This window comes from Quercus suber, unplaced genomic scaffold (assembly GCF_002906115.3).
Source record: "Quercus suber isolate HL8 unplaced genomic scaffold, Cork oak 2.0 scaffold_625, whole genome shotgun sequence".
NCBI lineage: Eukaryota > Viridiplantae > Streptophyta > Magnoliopsida > Fagales > Fagaceae > Quercus > Quercus suber.
In genome coordinates, this window is record NW_027070068.1 from 1 (window position 1) to 22,688 (window position 22,688).

General features: G+C 32.5%; 2 protein-coding genes across 2 annotated transcripts; both read right to left on the reverse strand.

The window, feature by feature from the left end:
• Positions 1-1,767: 1,767 nt before the first annotated feature.
• Positions 1,768-4,425, reverse strand: LOC136064109 (aluminum-activated malate transporter 9-like). The gene is made up of 5 exons (XM_065765419.1): positions 4,257-4,425; positions 3,876-4,145; positions 3,606-3,742; positions 3,368-3,514; positions 1,768-2,825 (listed from the first exon to the last, which is right to left on the reverse strand). Exons 1-5 carry the CDS (start codon positions 4,408-4,410, stop codon positions 2,142-2,144), a joined length of 1,392 nt encoding a protein of 463 aa, XP_065621491.1. The 5' UTR covers positions 4,411-4,425; the 3' UTR covers positions 1,768-2,141.
• A 230-nt stretch (positions 4,426-4,655) lies between these two features.
• LOC136064110 (vacuolar iron transporter homolog 4-like) lies at positions 4,656-5,758 on the reverse strand. Its single transcript, XM_065765420.1, has one exon. The coding sequence runs from the start codon at positions 5,685-5,687 to the stop codon at positions 5,004-5,006; it is 684 nt and encodes a 227-aa protein (XP_065621492.1). The 5' UTR covers positions 5,688-5,758; the 3' UTR covers positions 4,656-5,003.
• Positions 5,759-22,688: the final 16,930 nt, after the last annotated feature.

Consider the following 22,688-nt stretch of genomic DNA (forward strand, 5'->3'; position numbering starts at 1 on the left):
GGCTTCTGGAAATTCAAAGCCAGCTTCTTTTTTTTTTTTTTTTTTTGAGGAATTCAAATCCAGCTTATTGAAGCAAGGAGTCAACCTTTCTTTAGGCAATGAAAGAATCTTTTATGCAAAAGATCAAAATATTACAATGAAACATAGTATTCTCCTTGTTTCCAGTTAAAATTTTCAAAGCTAGATTTTGTGGCCGGCAACTTAAAAATATGATAAGCTATGCAATAGAGATAGAGACCATCCTCTAATTAAAACATCTTAGTTTTTTTATAATTCAATAATTGGGAGGGAGAATAGAATTTGAATATTGAAGACTTTAATGTTTTTATTGGAAATACCAAGAAATAGTAATCCAATTATAAGACTCTTTACAATAAAGACATTCTAGCTAGAAAAGCATTTCAATCACAATTTCAAGATATGCACTTAAAGTACGTCTCTATACTACACATCCACCAATCATGAGAACAATAAATATTTGCATTTGGCATATGTTACCTATCACAACATGTGAGCTATAATTATATGAAATTCACATGCTGTGGAAAGCATATTGCATATAACTAATTTAACATCTGCCATGTAAAATCGAGGAAGTCACAAATCTAAGTAGGGGGTCTAGTGGTTGACCCATGTCCTCCTCACTATAAGCTTTGGATTGGAGTCACCATTAGCACTCGAGGCCACAGAGCTATAAAAGGTTTATTTTGCCGTGTGTGAAAAAGGTTTATTTCGCTAGATAAGATACGACTAAACCCACAATCCTAACTCTTCATCTTCTTTTTTTAATAATAATAAAACTGAGGAAGTCACTGAATTGGACAACTAGACCAATGGGCCTACCTTTTTGATAGTCCTGGTGGCAACGGCCCATTTTTGGAAAGACACAGAACATGTAGAAAGTAGAAACAGAAAATGTAAGAGAATTTTATTTTTAAATAAAGAATGTTGAAAAGTAGCATCTTGAGTGTCTAAAACTCGAGTTCTAAGATAAAACTCGAGTTTTTAAGTCTCGATTTGTAAGTGAATGGGTAAAATGTGGAGAAAAAATTAACATAAAACTCGAGTTGTAAGTGAATGGGTCAAATGTGGAGAAAAAATCAACATAAAAATCGAGTTTTAAAGACTCGAGTTCTATAAAACGCCGCTATAGGGCTTTAAAACATCACTATAAGGCTTAAAAACGCCACTATAGGGCTCCTTGATCACACTTAAAAATTTTTTGCAGAAAAACGCCGCTATAGGGCTTTAAAACGTCACTATAGGAATTAAAAACGCCACTATAGGGCTCCCTGAGACTAATAAAATTTTTTGCAGAAAAACGCTGCTATAGGGCTTTAAAACGTCACTATAGGACTTAAAAACGCCACTATAGGAACACAAGTTTCTAAAACTCAAGATTTTTATGGCATTTTCAATACCAAAACGCTCGCAAAGCAAGTCTTTGGGACTCGAGTTTTAATATGGATCTCGAGTTTCTAAAACTCGAGATGCTATTTTTCTTGTAACTTTAAACCGTTGCCTAACTTACTACATACTTGCCCAATTCACTGTTAGTCTGCCCATTCCCCCAAATGTAAGACATTGTGAACTGTAATCAGAAGATCACTCAAAATTCATTTAAAACAATTAGATTGTGTTCAAAATCAGACATCCCCACTGGGACCTGCCAAACTGCTTATAAACAGCTCATCACTAAACTATACAATACAAGTAGAAAAGCAAGCAATTCTTGAGAAAACCAAATCAAGTTGGAAGACACATAAAGAGTGCATAATTGAGCAGAGAACAGTATATTATGACTTAAACTGTATACTACATTGTCAGTGTACAAAGTTACTCATATGCATCAGATAAGTTAGATAATCAGATACAATCAATCTTCTCATCGAGTTTGAATGCAAGTTCTCTATCTGTCTTTCAGAGTTTCTCTGAGACAGCATTGGCAACTGGTCTAAGCATGTCCATTTTTCCCGGTAATGTTTGTAACAGAAATCTGTCCCTTCATATTTCAGAACTGACTAATGCAGGTTTCAATTTTGAGAACAACATTAGAAGGTACAGCCCCTGAATTATGACATAGGAATACTAAGGCCGTCTTCTTTTCATGATATTTAATTGAGTAGAGGCCATATCGAATTCTAGTACTTTAGCCAATTACGGAATCTGTTCCAAAACCCATTGTGCTCTACTCCTGCTGGTTCCTCAATGGGATCCTTAAAATTTGCTTTTTCACTTAGTTCTTCAAATGAGTAAACAACATTTTGAAGCCTTGCCACAAATTCAATCAAAAGAGATGTGAATGTTGCTAATGCCAATGCACTAGCATTTTCATATGTTTTTGATTTTTCCACTACTGGTACTGCATCGGCATTAAATGAGATACGTCGAGGCCATGATATTTGTGTCTGGAAAACGCTTCCTGGAGAAACATCAGCAGGCCGGGTGGAGATCGCACCATTTGGGATCTGACCATCCCAACTCTTTGGAACTGTAACTGATCTGAGATCAAGTATGGCTTCACTATAGGACTTATGCTGCAGTATTTTATTTTCATCTTCATCCAAGCTCAGCAATTCTTGGGGATCTCCCTGCTCCTGACGATTTCCAATTTCCCAGCTCTCAGAATTGACAAGAAGGTATGACTTTCGGTCAACCTTGGTTTGCAAATCTTCTGCAGCCTCATGCACTGCGTAAAGTATGTCTCCAGGACCTAATTTCTCCATCCTTTTCACTTTGTTCCCAAGTTCACGCAACAGTTTAGCACCTTCAAAACCTACTCTCTGAAGCTCATTTTGAAAAACCTGTCTTCGTTCAGGAGGGGCCTACATATACAAATATTGGAAGTTTGAATAGGTACATATGAACACACCCCCACTTTTTTTGACGCACATGGAATGTAACTTCAACCAATCTATTGGCAGCAGCTCTCACTCAAGTAAGATATGGAAAAGAATAACCATCAATACTGGAGAAAGCAAAAGCCAATAACATGAAATTCTGTCCAAGTGGCATTGTCCATGTCATTATTGAAATCAAGAGCAAAAAGAAAAATGAAACGGATTGCATTACAAGCTGCCAACCCAAGCCTAGGAGCTTTCTCCCAAAAAAAAAAAAATCTGAAGCAAATTGTACAAGTACATAAATTTAAGTTCTGATCCTTCACATTGTAGTTGAATCATTATTATAAGTCACATGGAACTCATTCCGCAAAAAACAAATATTACGCGGCAGATTTCCTCAAGAGCACAAATATAAATCTTGCCAAAAAAAATTTCAGCATATTTCACTATAGGAAAAGGAAGATCCAAATAGTCTTTCTTCTACTCACAACTACGTGACAATGAAGATAGAGATGAAAATGTACCTGTATTTCTGAAAGCATACATCCATGCAAAGCCATGACTGTAAATGCAGAATGCCTGAGAGCACCGCTTACTTTGACATAGTTCTTCCATGGATATCTACACGTTTTGTAAGGACCATGAGGTGGCTCCCAGATAGCAAATCCCATCTTCAAACAAAAGAAAGAGTAAAAAATATGACACAATAATCAATTCAATCAATGCAATCAATTGCTGCAGCATAATTGCAATAAACAATACCAGAGTCTCCTCTTGGCTTGTAGATTCTACAGCTGATCTGTAGCCACTGTACAGTGGGTCATCCGAAGCTTGGTAGGTAAGAATCTTTGAAGGGACCCTTTCGTATTCAATACAATTAAGGTAACCATTAACACAACCTGAAATATGAGCTCAAAAAAATTAGTCGAACAAAAATGAAGATGAACAACAATAATTCATTTTTTAAATTTTACTGAGTCAAGCAATTTTACTATTTGAATGGTATAACCTCCCAAAGAAAAGTGGATGCACCTTCCAAAGATGTTGCAACACTCATGAAATTCTTTACCACCAAATTGTGAAGATCCTCACCAGCCCAGATGGGATAAATGCATATGTTTACTACCAAACAAACACCAGCACCAAGTGCAATGAGCAAGAACCGTGTCACCGCTGTGTTAACAAATTCACCCGTCCTATACCCAGATACCGTAATGAAACAATATGTCAACAAGAAGACCCGAAACCCATATTCGTAAGGCTTAAGTGTTGGGTATAGTTTTGCATAAGTTGCACAAAATGCTGGAAACCACATAAAATGTCAGAAAGATATATTAGTAGCAAAATATAAGGTGACAGAAACTTCTTTCCCAATAACAGAAGAAAGAAATTTGATTAAAAAACCCGACCTACCTACGATGAAGATACTCAGAATAATAACAAGTTCTTCCCACTCTCCAGCTAATTCTGACAACTCTGCCATGCCTAAAGCAAGACCTCCAGCTGCTACTGTCCCCAACCCACGGTTAAATCCTTTGCTAAGAGTTGCTCCTGCAGAAGACCACATTATCAAACTGCAATTTTTCAAAGCAGAACTTCATTAAGGTGAGCTAGTGGGTTCAAGAGTGTAACACTAGAAAGTATGAACACTTCATTTAGAGTGTCGTATCCGTGACATACCAGTGTTATACCAGCCATTTCATGTTATAATTTTTCAAAAATTACTTGTGTCATACCCATTTCCGTGTTTGTGCTTCCTAGGGGTAACATACCAAAAAAAAAAAAAAAAAAATAATAATCAAGTTGATATCTTCCTTTCAAACAACCGATTATTATTGATTTCCATTTACAAACTTTTATTTTCTCCAAAGGCTGAGCCACACATAAGAGGGTAGCTCTTCCTCTATCCAAAGAACAACAACCAAAAGGGTGAAGGTGGAATAAAGCCATCTGGTGCATAGTAAAGTCTTAAGAGACATCACTAGTTAGATTAGCTCAATTAACACCTTCACTTCCTTTTAGAAAACTCTTGGACCATGACATATGACACATTAAAAACTGAACACAAGCATGCGCAAGGAAGGTCAAACAAAAAGGTGGAGGTAGCCAAAGGAAAACAAGTTTACGATCAACAAAAGGACAAAAGTCAAAACCCAGAAATCACATTTGCAGTCCATTGGAGCCAATTAATTTGGTCAGCCCAAAGGTGATTGCCATTGCCATCCAGCCTCCAACAAGAACCCTAATGCTAGACTTCACCTTTGGAGTCTTCCCAAACACTGCTCCTACAATTCCAAAAACAACCAGGGCCAAGCTAGCCACTAAAACTAGGACACCCAGTCTTACTTTATGTGGCTTTATAAATGCAGCTGCCAATAATGGCATTACTGCACCTACTGAAAATGCAAGGGCTGATGCAAAAGCTGCTTGAAATGGATTTGGAAGGTTCTCCTTCTCACCCTCTTCTTCATTCTCTCCGCCAACTGTCATTGAGTTCTCTCTCTTTATTTCTGCCACTTCTATGTCCCTCTGGGTGTACACAGACACAAACTCCCCAATTGCCATACTGCAAGCCCCTGCAAATAAACCTGCAAAACCAGCAAGTAGCATGGGTTTAATGTCTTCTTTAACGGACCCAACACCCATCATTAGCGATGCGACAGAAACAAGCCCATCATTGGCTCCCAATACAGCAGCTCGAAGCCACTGTGCCCTTTGAAAGTAGTTAACATTGTCACCTTCTTCAATCTTCTGACAATGTATTGAGTCCATAATATTATCATTTGCATGAATAGGAATTTCTACGCTGTTATTTGAGAGTTGGTTGTGAGTTGCAGCAGCCATGATGAGGGGAATAAGGCAAATTGGCAATTATGATCAGAAATGAAGAATATGAGGAAAGGGTGTTGATTACTTGTGGTGAACACATGCCTCTTGTGGTTGGTATTTATAGATGGAAACTCTAATTGTAATTGGAGTTAGTTTAAAATGGACAATGCATGGGATGAGAGTGGGGAAGACACACGCCCCAGAAGGTTTAACAAAAAAAATATTAAAATATCTTTTGGTGCAGGGTTGATTGAGATAGTGATTGAGACTCATTTCAAAAGCAAAATTGATCATGCAGGTTTCGTATACGATTGAGCACTACTAAGAGTGGGGCTCCAGAATTATTTTTTAGTGGGTTCAACAAAAAACATAAATTATACAAAATTTTAAACAAAAGATAAATTAAATATATCTACATAACAAAAAAAAAAAAAAAAAAACTTTAATACATAAAGTTTTACAATTACCTTCTACAATGTTTCATATCTTGAAATTATTGTATGATATCTTCATTATCAATTCTACTAGCTACATATATTTCAATGTATATAGTCAAGCAATTATTCATCCAGTAATTTCTCATTTAATTGATTTATTTAAAATTTCTTAAGATCTAAATGAATTTTTTCTAAGGTTTAAGATTAGCAGATTCTATTTTTGTTGTTGGGCTAATTAAATTTTTTTTCCCAGATTTTAGATCAAATTGATTTGTCATTAAGATTTTTCTTTGTGTTTAAAAAGGTCAAGATATTGTTAAGATGGTTATATTTAAATTTATTTAAGTTGGGCTTAAGGTTAGGGAGTTCAAATTTTTATTTTAAATGTCAAAACAGGAAAAATAAAATAAAAAATATTATAATAAATTTTTTTTTTGGGTTCAATTCAGGGGGTTCATTTGAACCCCCTGGGCTCCAAGTGGAGCCGCCCCTGACTACTAAACCACTATAGAAATGGAAAGCTGAATAGACAAGCACCTTTGTGAGATAAAAACATGATGGGAAAATACCATTTGTAGTATTATTAAATAATTGAAGCATGTGTGCACTCCACACGTAAGGAAATTGTATCTTAAGCTTTCAGATCTTGGGAAGATACATCAATAGTTAATTTGGAAGGATATTAATTGTGCATATATAACATATTCCATCCGAATGCAACAATTAAATAGTTTGGCATTTTCTTATCTTCCTATTGCCGTCAAACTAATTGTTTAATTACAACTGGGTTTTGAGGAACAACCATCCTGGCTGGCTTTGCTATCGGTTACCTAAAAAGAAAACAAAAATATAATGAAGGATTTGTCGTTTCTGATTTTTGAGTCCACTGAAGAGAAGAGGGAAGGGAAGCTTTGGGCTTTGTTTTTTTGTTAGGTCAGTTTGCTGTCCTTTTCAGCTACACTACTCTCTATTGGATACACTACTCAAATAATTTAACTTGAAACTGGTAAGTATTTAAAATGTAGTCATTTCTTCCTAAACGCAAAAACGAATTTACAAGCCAAAATGGGCTACAAGCTAATTAAAATCACTTGAAGTCATCATAAAGGATGATTCATAGAAGCAATCTGCAACATTTCAGATTATGATACTTGACCAATAAAAATTAAGCTTATTTGATAGTACTAATTAATATGCTATATATGGATGGTTATTTATTTTTTATGCTACCACTGTTCTTGGTTAGCCAACGAAGTTATGTGTTGTTTTGTCTGGAACAAAGCAAAAAAATGAAAAATACATTGAAATTAGCCTAATTCAAATATATAATTCCTTTGTTCGAATGTATATTCAATTTGAAAGACTGGAATGAATTTCTCAAAATTGTCCCAAGTTAAGCCACACATAGTCCTGAAATTTTGTATGCACGTACGTTTTCACGAAGTGACCATCCAGTACAAGTTAATTTAGGATGGAGCAGAACTTGATACCCATTTGTTGGGGCCCTTTTCGTGTTTGGCCGCATGATAGTTGTTGAACAGGTCAGAGTCGATTAATGATTATGGTTGTTCTTAGCTCAACTGGTAAAGTGTCTTATTGTCGAATAAGAGATTTGGTGTTCAATCTCTGCCTACACCAAAAATCAATTGGTATCTTGATCTAATGATAAAAGCAATAATTAGAAGCAGACGTCATAAGTTAAACTCTCAAAAAAAAAAAAAAACTTTTTAACCTTAGTAATTATATTTGGACCAGACAAGGTCAAATAAAAAATTAAAAAAAAAATATATATATATATATATATCTATATTGAAAAAATAGACATATACCTAAAGTAAACTTCCCACAGTAGAAAGAAACTTAAATTATTTTTTTATGAATGAAAAAATGTAAGATCATGGAGGCAAATCACATCCTGCTGGGCAACATATATCAGTATATCATGGGATTCCCTATTGGCCTGCAACTCTGGCGTAATGAGCCTCACACTACTCAAACCCAAGAACTAAATTGAAATTAGAATCATGAATATGTCCCTACAGTGGTGATCAAGTTGTCATTGGCACTTGGCACTTGTGAACTAAGATCATACGATTTACAAACAGAAGAAAATTGAAGAACAAGGTTGATAATAATTGATGACATATGAGTGAGTTTCAGTTAGTTTAATTGGTAAAAACTTAAATAGTTGAATAAGAGATTTGAGTTCAATTTCTACATATACTAAAAACCGATTAGTGTCTTAGTTTGATGAAAAAGAACTACCATGAATACTATACATTAAAACTCTTTCAAAAAAATAAATAAAAATAAAAATAAATAAATGATGATGACCCTTGTAGTATAGCTTGGTGCTTTAATAGTTGATGGGACACGGCACCGGTAAATCTGCCAAGCAGTACACTTTTGCAATCCATGTAGCAAGGTTTGTGAGTCATAAAAGCATATTTGCAAAATGGAAAAAATAATTTGGGTTGTGAAGCCCAATCTATGAAGTTTCAGTCCATAACTTTCGAGCCCTCGTACGTGAAGTAATTCGGGCTCATTATAGGCCCATTGTAAGTAGAGAAATTAGAGAAAAAAGCCTAAATCAAGGCAAATATCCAGGGAATTATCTGTGTCTTTGGGCCAAAATGGCCCTTTACCATCAATTTTTGAAATATTTGGCAAAAAAACACTGTTTTGAAAATAAACAGGAATCTACCACTTTTTCAAGTACTCGAGTTTGGTGAACTCGAGTACCCTATTTTATAGTTCCACCGTGGCTGCTGAGCTGGAAATTGGTGATTAAAAAAAATTAAGTGGTACTCGAGCTTGGAAAACTCGAGTACCATGCAACACAATACTCGAGTATACCAGGCTCAAGTCCCTTTTATAAAAAAAATACAGAAAATTTTTTTTCTACACTACTCGAGTTTACCAAACTCGAGTACTGTGTAAATTTTTTTTTTTTTTGGTTTTTTTGTTTTTGTTTTTGTTTTTTTTTTGCTTGAGGATAATTGACAAATAAACATAAGGATAAAAATAAGTAGCTTTTCTATCTTTTTATTTATTTAAATAGAAGCATTGTAAGATATAGAGATTTTAATTTCGAAATATGAATTTAATTTCTACATTGATTAAAATTGTTCATTGTTTTCTCATAAAAATTGTTCACTATTTTCTGTATAAATTATTTCTACGATTTTACATAAAATTATTTTCTGTTCAGCATTATTTAAGAAATTGTTCGCTCTCTTTTTTGCATAAATTATTTTCTGTTCATTATTTAAAAAATTGTTCACTGTTTTCTCATAAAACACCTAGTGAAATCGTGTTTTCTAAATTTAAACGCCAAATCTGAATGCTTTTTCATGTTTGAATTTCACAATAATCGAATATATTTTTCTGCATAGATAAAATTTGTTTTTACATTTATGAAATTTTCTCTCTGCACATCATATTTACTGTATATTCAAATTCGTCATTGCATTCATAAAATATGTTTTTTGCATTAACTATTTCTAGCATTGGCGCAGTTATTGCACTTAAATGGTTTTTGTGTTTTTTTAAATTTGTAACCATATGAATAATGGACAAACTCCATGAAAGAAAAATGAATGATTCGTATAAATCACCTAATGGTAAATGCCTCGAAAAATTCGAATTAGTTGAATGTAGAAATTTGAGAAAAATCAATGGAAAATCAATGAACGTAGCAAATCGTGAATGTGTAAATAAGATGTACAAATAGTCTAGACTTGTTGAGAAATTTGATTTTGTTGAAAGTACAAAATAATGAAAATTCAAAGAAAAAGTATGTACGTTAGATGTATAGATCGTATGAATTTGTTTAAAAATTTGAATTCATTGAATGTACAAAACTGTGAAAACTCAAGGAAAAATTGTATACATTAGAGGTATAGATAGTACGAATATGTTGAAAAATTTGAATTCGTTGAGTGTGTAAAATCTTGAAAATTCAAATGAAAATTGAAGAGCATACCAAATTGAGTAAACTTAATGGAAAATTAATTACATTAGATGTACAGATCATCTATTTTTTTGCATTGATAAAATCTATTTCTACATTAATAAATTTGCTCTCTGCACACTATCTTCACTGTTTTCTCATAAAAATTGTTCACTATTTTCTGCATAAACTATTTCTAGCATTTTGCATAAAATTATTTTCTATTCAGCATTATTTAAAAAATTGTTCACTCTCTTTTCTGCGTAAATTATTTTCTGTTCACTATTTAAAAAAATTGTTCACTGTTTCCTCGTAAAACACCTAGTGAAATCGTGTTTTCTAAATTTAAACGTCAAATCTGAATGCTTTTTTATGTTTAAATTTCACAATAATTGAATTTGTTTTTCTGCATTGATAAAATCTGTTTCTACGTTAATAAAATTTGCTCTATGCAATCATGTTTACTCTATATTCGAATCTGATTACTACATTCATAAAACCTGTTTTCTGCATTAATTAAAACTGTTTATTGTTTTCTCATAAAAATTGTTCACTGTTTTTTGCATACACTATTTCTACGATTTTGCATAAAATTATTTTTTGTTCAGCATTATTTAAAAATTGTTCACTCTCTTTTCTGCATAAATTATTTCCTGTTCACTATTTAAAAAAATTGTTCACTGTTTTCTCGTAAAACACCTAGTGAAATTGTGTTTTCTAAATTGAAAATCCAAATCTGTATGTTTTTTCATGTTCAAATTTCATAATAATCGAATCTGTTTTTCTGCATTGATAAAATCTATTTTGATACACACTTTGTCAAAATTATCCAACAATGATAGATTGTGATTGGTTGTTTATCTCTTTCTAATAAACTTACTATTTTTTCTACTTCACCTACAGTCTACCATGTAGAAGTATAGAACAAGTGTGACAAAATGAGTAGAAATTAGAGATGATTTGAATACAATGAATCATAATGTATTGAAAATTTCCCGTTATTACATTTTATTATTATTATTATTACTCCTTATTTAGTTTATCTAAAAAGTTAAACATTTTTGGGTTTATCCAAAAATCTATGCCACAAAATACATTGTAGGAAATCAAGACCAAAGAACTGCCAAAATAAAAATTGAGCGGCATTGTTGCTGTACTTAAATAAGTTGTCATAAGTAGCATAAATTACCAACCAACCAAAAAAAAAAAAAAAAAAAAAAACAGAAACTACATCCACCTGATCAAATAAAGGTGGTAGGTTGGGTTTTCAGTTTTCACATACAACTTCGAAGCAGGTTCTTGACCAAATATTTTGTTTCTTTAAAGCCTTTCAATATCAGATTTGTCATATACTTTCCCTCTGTCTAGGGGTTGAGAGAGAATAGAATCTATATTTGTTATATACTTTTCTGCGTAAAGTATTCTCTGTTCACTGTTTAAAAAATTGTTTGCTGTTTTCACATAAAACACCTAGTGAAATTGTGTTTTCTGTTCAGCATTATTTAAGAAATTGTTCGCTCTCTTTTTTGCATAAATTATTTTCTGTTCACTATTTAAAAAATTGTTCACTGTTTTCTCATAAAACACCTAGTAAAATCGTGTTTTCTAAATTTAAATGCCAAATCTAAATGCTTTTTCATATTTGAATTTCACAATAATCGAATATATTTTTCTGCATTGATAAAATCTGTTTCTACATTTATGAAATTTTCTCTCTACACATCATATTTACTGTATATTTAAATCTGCTAACTGCATTCATAAAATCTGTTTTTTGCATTAATTAAAATTGTTCACTGTTTTGTCATAAAAATTGTTCACTGTTTTTTGCATTAACTATTTTCTGGCATTGGCGCAATTATTGCACTTAAATGGTTTTGTGTTTTTCTAAATTTGTAACCATATGAATAATGGACAAACTCCATGAAAGAAAAATGAATGATTCGTATAAATCACCTAATGGTAAATGCCTCGAAAAATTCAAATTAGTTGAATGTAGAAATTTGAGAAAAATCAATGGAAAATCAATGAATGTAGCAAATCGTGAATGTGTACATAAGATGTACAGATAGTCTAGACTTGTTGAGAAATTTGATTTCGTTGAAAGTACAAAATAATGAAAATTCAAAGGAAAAGTATGTACGTTAGATGTATAGATCGTATGAATTTGTTTAAAAATTTGAATTCATTGAATGTACAAAACTGTGAAAACTCAAGGAAAAATTGTATACATTAGAGGTACAGATAGTACGAATATGTTGAAAATTTTGAATTCGTTGAGTGTGTAAAATCTTGAAAATTCAAATGAAAATTGAAGAGCATACCAAATTGAGTAAATTTAATGAAAAATTAATTACATTAGATGTACAGACATCTATTTTTTTGCATTGATAAAATCTGTTTCTACATTAATAAAATTTGCTCTCTACACACCATCTTCACTGTTTTCTCATAAAAATTGTTCACTGTTTTCTGCATAAACTATTTCTCGCATTCTACATAAATTATTTTCTGTTCAACATTATTTAAAAAATTGTTCACTCTCTTTTTTGCGTAAATTATTTTCTGTTCTTGATTTAAAAAAATTGTTCACTGTTTTCTCGTAAAACACCTAGTAAAATCGTGTTTTCTAAATTTAAACGTCAAATCTGAATGCTTTTCATGTTTAAATTTCACAATAATTGAAAATCCAAATCTGTATGTTTTTCATGTTCGAATTTCACAATAATCAAATCTGTTTTTCTGCATTGATAAAATCTATTTTGATACACACTTTGTCAAATTATCCAACAATGATAGATTGTGATTGGTTGTTTATCACTTTCTAATAAACTCACTATTTTTCTACTTCACCTACAGTCTACCATGTAGAAGTATAGAACAAGTGTGACAAAATGTGTAGAAATTAGAGATGATTTGAATACAATGAATCGTAATGTATTGAAAATTTTCCTTTATTACATTTTATTATTATTATTATTATTACTCCTTATTTAGTTTATCTAAAAAGTTAAACATTTTTGGGTTTATCCAAAAATCTATGCCACGAAATACATTGAGGGAAATCTAGACCAAAGAACTGCCAAAATAAAAAATTGAGCGGCATTGTTGCTGTACTTAAATAAGTTGTCATAAGCAGCATAAATTTCCAATCAACCAAAAAAAAAAAATAAAACAGAAACTACATCCACCTGATCAAATAAAGGTGGTAGGTTGTGTTTTAGTTTTCACATACAACTTCGAAGCAGGTTCTTGACCAAATATTTTGTTTCTTTAAAGCCTTTCAATATCAGATTTGTTATATACTTTCCCTCTGTCTAGGGTTGAGAGAGAGTAGAATCTATATGTCTAGAAAAAAAATGTTTGTAACAGAATCTATGTTGGTTTAATGGCTGCAATCGTGCCTGAAAAATAAAATAAAAATAAAATGTAGCTCAATAATCAATTTCTATTATGACTTTGACCTCGGAGCATGTTTTGAGTGTCCATTTATGTGTGTGATTTTGAACTTGTCTCTGTGTTTTTTTTTTTTTTTTTTTTTTGTGTTTGAAAGTAGTTGTGCCTGTTAAAAGTACTAAATGTTGATGTTATGATCCATAACACTCAAAACTGTTTGTAAGATGGATTTTGGCTCAAGTAGGACATGATATACTGTTCACAATAATTGAATTGGTTTTTTTGCATTAATAAAATTTGCTCTCTACACATCATGTTTACTGTATATTCAAATCTGCTCACTGCATTCGTAAAATCTATTTTCTGCCTTAATTAAAACTGTTCACTATTTTCTCATAAATTTTTTTTACTATTTTCTGCATAAACTATTTTTAGCATTCTGCATATCATCTATTTAGTATTAAGAACTATCAACAAATAAAAAAAATACAAAATAATTGTTTCTTAATATATTAAAGTACAATTTATCTATTAAAAGAGAAAACGACCATCTTTTAAATGATAGAAATCATCAATATTAAATTTGTACTAACTCATTCTCCATAGGTAAAGACAAATCACAAATAAACAAATAATTGTACAAACAAAAAGAGCCAAATACAGACAAAATACACACTATGCACACAGGTCAGCGCTACAATTCACAATATAATAAACTAATTTTATTAAATTTTAGCAACTGACCATTCAAAGTTTCAAACCAATTCCACTTTAAAAGGCTCCACACAATATATCCAGAACAATAAAAATAAAGACAGACAATCTACTACTGTAAGTTTCTAAACCAATTCCACTTTAATAGCAAATTATTTGTTTTATAATAAAAAATACAACTATTTGGGCGGCAAAATTAAAAAAATACAACTGTTTCACACATGCTACTCAACAGCTCGGCACGATTTCACACACTGTCCAGTCATATTATCCACATTCACATGAATACTTAAATATATGAATAATCATACCCTGGTGCCAGGGACATAGCACTGTGTCAATTAAATACGATACTCTGTTCAAGAACACTGCAACTACTGCCGACATCTTCAAATCTCATTGTGACATTGGGAACATTTAAAATCCTGTTCATGCAGTGTTTTCAACAATTTCAATTTTCCATTAAGATTTCACGATTTTGTATGTTCGACAATTTTGAAATTTTCTTCAAATCAGGATGATTAGTACATTAGTACATAGTTTTAAATCAAATTTTCACTATTTTGTATATTTGACGACTTCAAATTTGGAAACAAATTTGGATGATCTGTACATCTAATCTAATTAATTTTCCACTAAGTTTACTCAATTTGGTATGTTCTTCATTTTCATTTGAATTTTCACAATTTTACACACTCAACAAATTCAAATTTTTCAACAAATTTGTACTATCTGTACATCTAATGTACACAATATTTCCCTTGAGTTTTCGCAGTTTTGTACATTCAACGAATTCAAATTTTTAAACAAATTCATACAATCAATACATCTAATGTACATACTTTCCATTGAATTTTCATTATTTGTACTTTCAACGAAATCAAATTTCTCAACAAGTCTAGACTAGCTGTACATCTTATGTACACCTTCACGATTTGGTACATTCATTGATTTTCCATCGATTTTTCTCGAATTTCTACATTCAACTAATTCAAACTATTTTACAAATTCGAATTTTTCGAGGGATTTACCATTAGGTGATTTATACGAATCATTCATTTTTCTTTCATGAAGTTTGTCCATTATTCATATAGTTACATATTTAAAAAAACACAAAAACCATTAAGTGCAATAACTACGCCAATGCTAAAAACAGTTTATGCAGAAAATAGTGAACAATTTTTACTAGAAAACAGTGAACAGTTTTACTTAATGTAAAAAACAGATTTTACGAATGCAGTAAGCAGATTTGAATATACAATAAGTATGGTGTGTAGAGAGCAAATTTTATTAATGTAGAAACAGATTTTATCAATGCAGAAAAATAGATTCAATTATTGTGAAATTCAAAAATGAAAAAGCATTAGATTTGGCATTTAAATTTAGAAAACATGATTTCATTAGGTGTTTTATGAGAAAACAGCAAACAATTTTTTAACAGTGAACAGAGAATACTTTACGCAGAAAAGTATATAACAAATATAGATTCTATTCTCTCTCAGCCCCTAGATAGAGGGAAAGTATTTAACAAATCTGATATTGAAAGGCTTTAAAGAAACAAAATATTTGGTCAAGAACCTGCTTCAAAGTTGTATGTGAAAACTGAAAACCCAACCTACCACCTTTATTTGATCAGGTGGATGTAGTTTCTTTTTTTTTTTTTTTTGGTTGGTTGGTAATTTATACTACTTATGACAACTTATTTAAGTACAGCAACAATGCCGCTCAATTTTTTATTTTGGCAGTTCTTTGGTCTTGATTTCNATTGTATTCAAATCATCTGCAATTTCTACTCATTTTGTCGCAGTTGTTCTCTACTTCTACATGGTAGACTATAGGTGAAGTAGAAAAAATAGTGAGTTTATTAGAAAGTGATAAGCAACCAATCATAATCTATCATTGTTGGATAATTTTGACAAAGTGTGTATCAAAATAGATTTTATCAATATAGAAAAACAGATTCGATTATTGTGAAATTTGAACATGAAAAAACATACAGATTTGGATTTTCAATTATTGTGAAATTTAAACATGAAAAAGCATTTAGATTTGACGTTTAAATTTAGAAAACACGATTTCACTAGGTGTTTTACGAGAAAATAGTGAACATTTTTTTAAATAGTGAACAGAAAATAATTTACGCAGAAAAGAGAGTGAATTTTTTTTTAAATAATGCTGAACAGAAAATAATTTTATGCAAGATGCTAGAAATAGTTTATGTAGAAAACAGTGAATAATTTTTATGAGAAAACAGTGAAGATGGTGTGCAGGAGCAAATTTTATTAATGTAGAAACAGATTTTATTAATGCAAAAAAATAGATGATCTGTACATCTATTGTAATTAATTTTCTATTAAGTTTACTCAATTTGGTATGCTCTTCAATTTTCATTTGAATTTTCACGATTTTACGCACTCAACAAATTCAAATTTTTCAACATATTCGTACTATCTGTACCTCTAATGTACACAATTTTTCCTTGAGTTTTCACAGTTTTGTACATTCAATGAATTCAAATTTTTAAAACATTCATACGATCTATACATCTAACGTACATACTTTTCCTTTGAATTTTCATTATTTTGTACTTTCAACGAAATCAAATTTCTCAACAAGTCTAGACTATCTGTACATCTTATGTACACATTCACGATTTGCTACTTCATTGATTTTCCATTGATTTTTCTCGAATTTCTACTTTCAACTAATTCGAATTTTTCAAGGCATTTACCATTAGATAATTTATAGAATCATTCATTTTTCTTTCATGGAGTTTGTCCATTATTCATATGGTTACAAATTTAGAAAAACAAAAACCATTTAAGTGCAATAACGCGCCAATGCTTGAAATAGTTAATGCAAAAAACAGTGAACAATTTTTATGATAAAACAATGAACAGTTTTAATTAATGCAAAAAACAAATTTTATGAATGCAGTAAGCAAATTTGAAAATACAGTAAATATGTTGTGCAGAGAGAAAATTTCATAAATGTAGAAACAGATTTTATCAATGCAGAAAAATATATTCGATTATTGTGAAATTCAAACATGAAAAAGCATTCAGATTTGGCGTTTAAATTTAGAAAACACGATTTCACTAGGTGTTTTATGAGAAAACAGTGAACAATTTTTTAAATAGTAAACAGAAAATAATTTATGCAAAAAAGAGAGAAAAATTTCTTAAATAATGCTGAACAGAAAATAATTCTATGTAAAATCGTAGAAATAGTTTATACAAAAATAGTGAATAATTTTTATGAGAAAACAATGAACAATTTTAATCAATGTAGAAATTAAATTCATATTTCGAAATTAAAATCTCTATATCTTACAATGCTTCTATTTAAATAAATAAAAACATATAAAAGCTACTTATTTTTATCTTTATGTTTATTTGTCAATTATCCTCAAGCAAAAAAAAAAAAAAAAAAAAAATTACACATTACTCGAGTTTGGTAAACTCGAGTACTGTAGAAAAAAAAATTTCTGTATTTTTTTATAAAAGGTACTCGAGCCTGGTATACTCGAGTATTGTGTTGCATGATACTCAAGTTTACCAAGCTTGAGTAAAAATTTATTTTTTTTAATTGCCAATTTCTAGCTCAATAGCCACAATGGAACTATAAAATAGGGTACTCGTGTTCACCAAACTCGAGTACTAGAAAAAGTGGTAGATTGCCATTTATTTCCGAAACAATGGTTTTTTGCTAAAATTTTCAAAAAATTGTGGTATTTGGCCATTTTAGCCTATATATATATATATATAGTACAAGGATTATTGTACAAATACAATGCTAATATCAAAGATGTACCTGTCAAGGACATCATCCATGCATAGGTGGAGCCAAAAGGGGGCAGTGGGGACAATTGCCCCCATGGACTTGCCCCAAACTCCTTATAGGATTGTACTATTGTGTTAGTTTAAATGTCTACCTTGACAAATAAGAGATGTTTGCACTTTCAAGTTTGTTGCATCTCTCGTTGTCTACATGTAGCCCCTCCATGACTTGCCATTTGATTTAACTTCAAATTTTAAAATAAATTTACTTCTTTTAACTTCATTGAACCCTTTTGATTTACTCAATAGAATCAAATCAAAAAAGGTAACATAACTATGAAGTGAATTATATGTGTATACCAATATGACATTTTTTTTTTTTTGGTAGAAAAAAAATTGGTGGGTATAAGGAGCTGCAATTCGGTGTTAGTGGAGAACTTGAACTCATGCCCTGAGACATGTTGACTTAAGCCCTTACCACTAAGCTAACCAACGTGTTGATATATTTATGTTAGTTTAATGACCTCCCTTTGTTAAATAAAAAATATCTCCATATAAATTGAAACTCACTATACTTGAAAATACCACTAAGCTAACCAACGTATTGATATATTTACGTTAGTTTAATGACCTCCCTCTGTTAAATAAAAAATATCTCCATATAAATTGAAATTCACTATACTTGAAAATAGCCTTTCATGTCAATTGAAACTCAATGTCTCATTATCTTAACTCTTTCATAGTTTAAAATCTAGGCTTTTGTTATAAACCATTTTTTTTTTTTTTGTCAATATCTTCACTCTTTTATAGTTTAAAATCTAGGCTTTTGTTATAAGCCTAAAATTTTTTTAAAAAAAATTAGACAAAAAATAAAGAAAATTTGAATTATATATATATTTTTTAAACAATCAGGGCACTGGGTTGTGTATATAACTTTTCATATATATTGTTATATTCTTCACACTTTTACATTAATTTATTTTATCAATCATGAATTAATGTAAAAGTGATGGTCCTTTATTGATTCATGTATATAGTAATGCCATTGCAGGAATTACAGTCAGTTGCTCAAGCTTCCCAAAAACATTAAAAAAAAAAAAAAATTGTACTACTACCCTGCGTCATGCAGATTGGCCCGTTTTTGCGTTTCCACATACGGGTGTGCGCGTTTCCGGATCAGTGGTCCAATCAGTGTAACTGTGTAAATTTGGGTATTTCGACCGTGACCGTTTTCCTATTATTAATACTAAATTAATTTGATTAGCTTTTTTTCTTTTTTCTTTTTTTTTTTCTTTTTTTGAGGAAGAGGTAGAGAAGTTAATGGGTTCGTGGGGGAAGTTCTCTCTTTCAGAGTCAGAAGGAAATAAGTTCTCAATTCAAGAAGAATCCAGGGTGGGGGATTTTCTCTTAGCAGCCAAATTCCATACAAGAAGGGTGTTGAACATGAAAGTCATTGCAAAGACCTTCAAACTCCTTTGGAAGACGAGAAAAGGCTTCGAGATTAGGGATATGGGCGATCACATGGTGCTGTTTAGATTCCCTGAGGTAACGGATATTGATAGGGTCCTCCAAGGGGAGCCATGGATGTTTGACAAGCATTTGGTGGCCCTTAAAAGGATGGAGAAAAGTGAAGCCATTAGAGAGTAGGACTTTAGTCACACTAGTTTCTGGGTGCAAGTTCATGATCTACCAATCTGAAGTTCAACAATGGGAATAGCAAAGGAAATAGTTTCGATAGCGGGTCAGGTGGATATGACGGCGTTTAAGGAGGATATCTCGAACAATTTTAATTTTCTTCGACTCAGGGTAGCAGTGGACACATCAAAGCCTTTATGCCGAGGGAGAAAGATTACTATGAGTGATGGAAAGGAGGGTTGGGTTAGGTTCAAATATGAGAGGCTACCTACTATTTGCTTTTGGTGTGGAAAGTTGACACACAGCGACAAAGAATGTCCATTGTGGGAAAAGAGTAGGGGCAATCTAAAAGCCAAGGATCAACAGTTTGGGAGTTGGCTCCGTGCTTCGACACCAAATCCAACCCGACGAACAGTGATCCGTGTGGCTGGTTTTGAGGAGGACGAACTGAATGAAGATGGTGAAGTGCATGGGAGGGCGATAATGATGGGGTTGCACCAGGATAGAACGGGCACAAGGAAGGAGACGATGGTAACCCGGTGGGCGATGCCATAGCCGTTATGGAAAGTCCGAATTCTCGGACCACAATAATGATGTTTCATTAAATATGGGATTAACTCATAACAGCTTGGAATTTTCGAATTCAGAAAATGAGTTTAATGAAGAGGATTTTTCGACACAGTTGAAGGACATTGATGAGGATTTGGCTAAGTTTGATAACGTAGAGTTTTCAAAGGGAGTATCAGAGGTTAGTTTATCTAACAATAATTCGGTCAAAGAAGTGGAGTTTGAAGCTGATGGGCTTGCATTGGTGGGCTTGGACAAGTTTAAAAAAGCAACCCATGAGCAAGTTAGGCCCAAACCGAGGGGGTGGGTTCGTAGAGAGCAAAACAGGAGTGAGCCCAAAGGGGAAAGTTCTTCTCTGTTAAAAAAGAGAACAACCAGCGAGGAGAAAGACGTAGAACTGGAGTATGAGGAAGTTAAGAAAAAAATGGCTAAGGCCTATTCAATGACATCGGTGGAGGCTGGTTCCCAGCCCCGTCGACAACAATGAATCTCTTAGCGTGGAACTGCCGGGGGCTTGGGAACCACCGTGCAGTTGGTGAGCTTGTCGATATAGTGCAAGCACAAGGTCCCACGATCGTGTTTTTATCGGAAACATGGTCGAATCAAGATCACATGGAATGGGTTCATTGTCAGTTGAAGTTTGATGGTTGTTTCACTATTCCTAGCAATGGAAAAGAAGGAGGATTGGCTTTACTATGGAAGGATGAGGATGTAGTTTGGGACAATAGTTTCTCGAACTATCACATTGACGCTATTGTGCATGGAGGTTTGGAGAGGGCATGGCGTCTAACAGGGTTTTATGGTGAACCCGAAACTAGTAGGGGGAGTGAGGGGTGGAGTATGTTACGCATGTTAAGCTCTGAACGGTTTTAGACCCCTTAAAACACAACCAGATTGGTTAGCCTAGATTAATTAGCCAAGTTGTTACTTAGTCAAATTATGCAATTCTAGGTTAAAGCAATCAAATAATCATATCAAGATATAAAGCAGCGGAAAATAAATGAACACTAGATACGATGACCCCAAAAACCACACGGTAAAAACCTAGGGAGGATTTGACCTAGCTATCCTCAAGGTAAACCTGAATCCACTATGCGAAAGAATTGAAGTTCATACAGAAGGACTACAAGCTCCCCGCTTGACTTCCTAATGCTACCCACCAGTAGAACTTACTGACACGACCACGTGCAAACTCTGAACCCACAGACTCCTTCTTTCTTGGATTCTTCAATCAGCTACAAGCACCCCCGCTTGATTATCTCTAAGCTTCAATGGTAGCAACCAAGTTGATTATCAAGATGTAGATAATATCTCCAACTTGAAAACCCTAAGGTTTGTGTAAAGGAAAACTCCTCAAAGATCTCACAAGAGATTTACACAAAACAGCAATGTATGAGCAATAATACAATTGGAGCAACCTTAAAAAACGTGGCTAGGGTTTTGTTTATATAACTAGGGTAAAAATATAAAACCCTAAACGTTTAATGAAGTAGGGCTGAGTTGAAAATTCTACAGAAAAAACAACCTGTGCGATTTTCGATCGATCGAGTCTATTCTTCGATCGATCGAGCCAGGCCGAAAGTCCCAAGTACTTCTGCAGCCACTCGATTCCAACTTTACAATAATAAACCAACTTTGACCAAGCCTAGACAAGATTAAATACATTGTTTTGATCATGGTTTGCCAACATTACAAATTAGAGTTCTAAATACATAAAATCCTAAAACCTTAGAACCTAACAAACTCCCCATTTGGCAATCCGTGACAAAACCCTAATTAAAAGCTCAAAGTTTTACAAGTAAAAAGCCCTTTACAAAGAAATGCTCATAAATTTCAAATTCAGTCTAACTACTATCCATCGGTTGCAAGTGTAGACAGCAACTTAGTTGCATCAACCTGTATATTCCTGAAATACTCAACAAACGCATAAACGCATGTGTGACAGAAAAGAGTAAAACAACAGGTATTACATTCTTGTAAGATTCACACGACACAAAATAAAGACATATATAAATGATCAACTCATAAATATAAATCAATAAGCAGTGAATCACAAATCAACAAGAATCAATAAAAAATATATATCAATCAATCTTACTCCTCCTAACATGAATATCCCCAAAAATGATATACAAAGTGAAGCATCTAGATACAATCTAAAAAACTCCACAAGTAATGTTAGGACATATATGTTTTAACTTGTTTAAGAACATATGTCACTTAGTTTTGTAAATTGGCTAATCCTTTGACAAAACGCACTCTGCTTGTAATTGGGTAGTTCTAGGTGTTTTTAATACTTCAAGAAACAATGTTTCAAGGTCAAGTGTTGAAGTCATCAAGTCTGTCCAAGAGAAAGCAAGTTGAAGTGCAGAATTTTTAAAGCTCGACACCTCTCGACAGCTACCTCGACACCTGCTATCTGTCGAGATTTAAAAAGTCAGATTTTCAATCTGATTTTCTTGGGATCCGTGAATATGTTTTTGGGCCTTCTTTTCTTCTAACCCTAAACATATAAAAGGATTATTTTAAGAGCCGT